The sequence below is a fragment of the Euleptes europaea genome, chromosome 3 (assembly GCF_029931775.1).
Source record: "Euleptes europaea isolate rEulEur1 chromosome 3, rEulEur1.hap1, whole genome shotgun sequence".
In the NCBI taxonomy this organism is placed as follows: domain Eukaryota; kingdom Metazoa; phylum Chordata; class Lepidosauria; order Squamata; family Sphaerodactylidae; genus Euleptes; species Euleptes europaea.
In genome coordinates, this window is record NC_079314.1 from 41,851,419 (window position 1) to 41,857,418 (window position 6,000).

General features: G+C 46.5%; 1 protein-coding gene across 1 annotated transcript in view; it reads right to left on the minus strand.

The window, feature by feature from the left end:
* CCDC3 (coiled-coil domain containing 3) overlaps positions 1-4,482 on the minus strand; it is a 50,742-nt gene extending 46,260 nt beyond the window's left edge. The window contains exon 1 of the mRNA XM_056847230.1: positions 4,094-4,482. Within this exon, the coding sequence (XP_056703208.1) occupies positions 4,094-4,479 (386 nt within the window). The 5' untranslated portion in view covers positions 4,480-4,482. The remainder of the gene's footprint in view (positions 1-4,093) is intronic.
* Positions 4,483-6,000: the final 1,518 nt, after the last annotated feature.

A 6,000-nucleotide genomic window follows, 5' to 3' on the forward strand; every position in this document is an offset into this window, starting at 1 on the left:
CCCCTCCCCAGTTGTTTTCAAGGAATTGTACTGGTTTGGGTTCGTCTATCCCAAAGTCTTGCATTAGTTGCAGTATCCATTTCAGGTGTCTGCACACTTCTCCTGCGGATACATATTCAGCTTCAGTGGAGGACACAGCTACAGTTCCTTGCTTCCTGCTGCTCCAGCTGACTGCTCTGCCGCCACAGAAGAATATGTGTCCACTGGTTGACTTTCTGACTGTAGTATCTCCTGCCCAGTCTGCATCCATGTATGCCACTAGTCTGGGATTGTCACTTTAGTTTCAGATGCACAGTGCCACGCAGGTACTTTGCAAGTCTTTTGACTGTGTTCCCGTCCCTTTTTGCTCAGTGATTCCATCTTTCTGCTGTAATGTCAGGATGCATCAATTTGCTTACGTACAGCAGTTTTCCAATTGCTTCTCTGTATTGCTTGTTATCAGGCAGAAGTTCACTACTTCCTTGTTGGTTCAGGTAGTTTATTTTCATAGGTGTGTTTGCTGGTTTTTCTCCTTTTATGTAGTCCAGAAATCCTAGGATTTTCTGCTTTTGGTTGAGAAGATAGCTTCCATCTTCCTCTCCTTCTGTTATGTATTCCAAGATAACAATTGAACTATTTCATCACAGTCCTCCTTGTCTTCATAGAATAAAATCAGGTCATCCACTTAAGTTAGAGTGTAAGTCCATTTGTTGTCTCTGTATCTTGAGTATAGGCAACATTCTGCCTTGCCTTGCTCAAATCCTTCCTTGGTTAGCATCTGATGGAATTTTTCATTCCAACATCTTGCAGCCTGTTTCAGCCCATAGATGCTCTTTTTAATTTTACACATGAGTTGTTTGTCTTTGGATTGTTCAAAGCCTGGTGGTTGTTTCATGTAAGCATCTTCCTTTATTTCTCTGTGTAGAAAGGCAGTCTTTATGACCAGATGGTCCACATGCATCTTTCTTGCTGCTGCTATGCTGAAGAGCATTCTTATTGAGGTATGGCTCACCACTGGTGCAAAGGTTTTATCGTAATCTTCTCCATACTTCTGAGAGTATCCTTTAGCAACTAATCTGGCTTTTTATCTTTGTACTTCCCTTTCTGCATCACGCTTGGTTTTAAAGATCCACTTGCATCCTACTGCCTTCTTCCCTGGCAGTAGTTCTGTAAGGGTTCATGTTTGGTTCTTGGTCAGAGATTCAATCTCTTCTTCTGCAGCTTTTCTTCTGCAGCTTTTTTCCATTTTTCTGCTTGCTTTGCAGGCATTCTTGCTGTGTCTTCCCATGTGGAAGGTTCACGTATAGCTTCTGTTTTTGCCAGGTAGGAAAGCCTTCTTGGTGGCACTCCTTTATTTGATCTGGCTGAATGTCTGACATTTGTTTCTGAATCCCCTTCTGTTTGTCTGGGTTCCTCAGGTGTATCATGTGTATTGTCCATGGTGCTCAGATGCACTGTTTCTATTTGCTGTGCTTTATTTTCCTCTGTTGGTGTAGATTAGTTAGTGTCTGCTTTCTCCACATTTCTTGATTTCTCCCTTTCATCGATGTAGACCACATTGCAGATCTTGACCATTTCTGTCTCTGGGTTGAGGATTCTATATCCTTTGCATCCCAGTGTGTAGCTGGTATACTACTTGCATCTTGTTCCACATTCCTGCACTAGCTGAAATTAACTCGGTGAACACACAGAACAGGGCTTTTTCAGCTGTGGTCCCCAGACTGTACAATCCCTTCTCTAGGAGTCTCAGATGTGGCTCCTCGCTCTTGGGCTTCCAGAGATTTGTGAGGACATTATTATTTAGGAAGGCTGTCTAACATAATCCAGTGTTAGCCAGGCAGTGGGTCAACAGATCGTGGTTGACCATGTCAAATACTGATGAGAGATTTAACAGCAGCAGCACTGAACCTCCCCGATTCAACTATCGATGGAGATCATCTGTGAGGGCAACCAGCACAGTTTCTGTCCCTTGGCCAGGTTGAAAGCAAGACTGGAATGGATCTAGGACCGATGCATCCTCCAGGAAGGCCTGGAGCTGCTTCACTTCTGCCCATTCAACTACCTTTCCCAGGAATGACAAATTCGAAACTGGGCAATAGGTGGCCAGATCTAAAGGATCCAGTGTTGGCTTCACCATGACCTTATTCAGCATTCCCAGAAAGACCCCGAAACTCAGGGAAAGGTTGATAATCTCTTCCAGGGAACCTTGTACTCCCCCTGCTCTGGCCTTAACCAACCAAGATGGGCATGGATCAAGGAGGCAAATGGTTGGTTTAACAGCAGATAGGACTCTGTCAACACCAGCCAGAGAGAGCCGTCGGAAGACGGCCAAGAGGCCTCTAGTTCACTCACTGTATCAACATTGGCAGGGAGGTCACAGCGGAGCTACAAGCCTTATATACAGATACGATCAGAGCTGGTGCACTGATGTAGCTAAGAGAATGAGCTGTGGTCCAGGCAGGCCCCGGTTCAAATTACGCCTCTTCCTACAAACTCATTAGGTTGCTTTCAGGCAAGCCACTTTCTCTCAGCCCTCCATCTGGTGCAATTTGGGAAGATAATATCCTGCACAGCTAGGGTTTCCAACTCCAGCCAGGAAAATTCCTGGAGATTTGAGAGCAGTGCCGGTGGAGGAGGGAATTTGGGGAGAAGTTTCACCTAGAAAAATTGTCCTGTGAACATGCCATTTTCTCCAGGGGAACTGATCTCTGTAGTTTGAGATTAGCTGTAATTCCAGGAGAAATCCAGACCCCACCTGGAGGTTGGCAACCCTAATTACTAAGATTATATAGAAAAACTTTGTGCAATGAAACCACAAAGTTTTATCATTAGATTTGTCTATAAAATGAGAAAGGTCAGTTTTCAAATCTCCTTGGCTAGCCTAATGCCCTGAAAAACCTGGTCCAAAGGGTATGGAAGCAGATTGTCTGGATAGTGGAGAGATTAGAGTGATAGACGAGGATCTGGGAGACCCAGGTTCAGATTCCCCACTCTGCCGTGAAAGCTCACTGGGTGACCTTGGGCCAGTCACGTTCTTTCTCAGCCTAACCTACCTCACAGGGATAATGTTGCGAGGATGAAATGGAGGAAGGGAGGACTGTGTTGCAACTGAAGCTACCTTGGGGCCTCATTGTGGAGAAAAGAGGAGAATAATCTTAATTTTTTAAAAAAGATGGTTACAGAAAAACACTCTTCATCTGTTCAAAGGCACTTTTCCCTGGCAGGGACGCAAGCTCAAATCAAACTCTAGGCTTGTCATGACGACATTTTGCTGGCAACTGAATTACTCTGACTTTTTGAAACTAATTAGGATTGCTGCCTTAGGCAAGTTCAGAAGAGAGTCTTTACTGAGAGCAAAATTGTAGATTGTTGGCTTTTGATCACATTTTTTCTTCATGTCATTCCTCCCCAAGAGTTAGGGCTGCATGTACAGAGTTTATTTCCACCTACTGGCGGGGGGGGGGGGGCGGAGCTCGGGAGGGTAGGTTAGACTGAGAGACAGTGAATGGCCATTGCCGGCCCATGTCTCCATAGTCAAAGATCATTACTTCTCTACGTACTACACCTAGGGTTGCCAACCTCCAGGTAGTAGCTGGAGATCTCCTGCTATTACAACTGATTTCCAGCCGATAGAGATCAGTTAACCTGGATAAAATGGCCACTTTGGCCATTGGACTCTATGGTATTGAAGTCCCTCCCCTCCCCAAACCCCACCCTCCTCAGGCTCCACCCCAAACACCTCCCACTGGTGGTGAAGAGGGACCTGGCAACCCTAACTACACCACACTAAAACACCACACTATGTGGAATGAGCTAGCCAAACTATACCACTTCAGGCTTTCTTACATATAGAAGTCCTGGTAGTAAAATGACCATATTCATATCAGGTCTCCAATATGGAGATAATAACAATGGTCTGCTTTACAGGGTTATTGCAAACATTTGGTGGGATTATGAAAGTGAAGCGCTGCAAACATTCTAAAACATAAATCCATAAATGTGAGGTGATGTTATTAGTGCGTTGTTAAACCACAGGTGACATCCTACATGGAGGGGAGGAAATAACTTTTGTAGATGGTTTTGAAGCACCGGCACGCTTGCCAGAGGTACTCACCTGAGGAAGAAGAAGTAGGCATAGTCTTGCATGACTGTGTGGGAGTGGCAGGAGAAATAGCCCAGCCCCGTCAGGTTCATCCTGGATCCCGCGGGCACTTCCAGCATGCTCCCCCAAGCCTGGTCGCAGAGCATCTCGATCTCGGCCGAGTAGAAAAGCCCCCCCTCGGTGGCTTCGTACTGCCAGGGCAAGTAGTTGTACATGCTGTAGATATCCTGGTGCAGGGCCAAGACTTTGGCAAAGACTATGATTTCCGCCAGCTCAGCCCTGCAGCTTTCGCTCAAGGGTCGCCAGTCGGACGGCAGCTGACAGGCCAGGCCAGGGTGGAGCAGCGTCCCGAGGCACAAGAGAGTCAGCAGCAGCAGCAGCAGCAAACTGTGCAGCATGTTGAACAGGAGAGAAGGATGCCGACTGCACACGAGCAAGATGCTGAAGTTTCCCCAAGTACTTAATAATAATAATAAAAAAAAAAGGAATGTGAAGCTCAGTTTATGAAACAGGATCCCTGGCAAGAGGAGGGGGCCTAAGGCTTGCCATGGGTGTAGCTCCTGACCAATTGGAGCTGCTCTTCAAGGGAAGGGTGGAGCGGTAACTGGAGAAAGCCGTGGGCTGCTGTGTGCGCTCACATGCGAACGGTGGCAGTTGGGGTAGCAGTTAGCAGTGCTGACACTGTTCTCCTCTCAGACAGAAAAGTCCTGGAGGCAGGGGAAGAATCCTGTGCCGTTAATGAGCCTTGGAAAGGAAGGATCGAGGGCAGAAAGTATCGAGGTGGCTTGGTGCTCGCCCCACGCTCAGATTCATCCCCAACCTTCTCAGTGTTATTTCTTGGGCTCTTAAAAACAAAGTAAGCAAGGAAGAATGAAAAGGAGCCGCATGCTGCTCACAGACATAACGGAGGGGAAAGGAACCAAAGGAAGGGGGAAGTTGGAGGCTGGCGGATCTAGGCTTGGGAATGCAGTTTTTAAGAAATCAGAAGAGACAAGCTGATTCAGAAGGAGAGAGCACAGACAAGGGAGAATGAACAGAAACAAGTAGTGAGGGTCGGATCCGGCAGATCCATTCTGCTAATGATAGGGTTGCTAACCTCCAAGAATTGCGTATATATATATGTGTGTGTGTGTGTGTGTGTGTGATATGAAAATATAATATCACTAATATTTCATTTTACAAAATTGTTATAGTAGAATTTTTTTGGCAATTACTGCTGATTCTATTGCATAACTATCATACAGCAGGCTAACCTTTGTTTTCTAACCTCCAAGTACTAGCTGGAGATCTCCTGCTATTACAACTGATCTCCAGCTGATAGAGATCAGTTCACCTGGAGAAAATGGCTGCTTGGGCAATTGGGCTCTATGGCGTTGAAGTCCCTCCCCTTCCTAAACGCCACCCTCCTCAGGCTTCGCCTCAAAAACCTCCCACTGGTGGCAAAGTGGGACCTGGCAACCCTAGCTAACGGCAATCTCCTTCCCTGATGCTTGTTGGGGGAGCCTGGACAAATTATACTTCCCTTAATACAAGGTTGGTGGGAGGATCAAATGTAGGCGGACAGAATCATGGATGTTGCCCCAAGTTCCTTAGCAGATGTGACAGGCAGCTCTCTAGGCCAAAGTCCTGCACAGAGCGAAGCTGGGCATCCCTCATTGATTTCAGGATTTGGCCAATGAACATGTTCACACATGACGTAGGGTTGCCAGCTCCGGATTGGGAAATTCCTGGAGGTTTAAGGATGGAGCACAGTTAAATTGTGGAACTCCCTGCCCCAGGATGTGGTGATAGTGGCCAACTTGGAAGGCTTTAAGAGGGGAGTGGACATGTTCATGGAGGAGAGGGCTATTCATGGCTACTAGTCAAAATGGATACTAGTCTTGATGCGTACCTATTCTCTCCAGGATCAGAGGAGCATG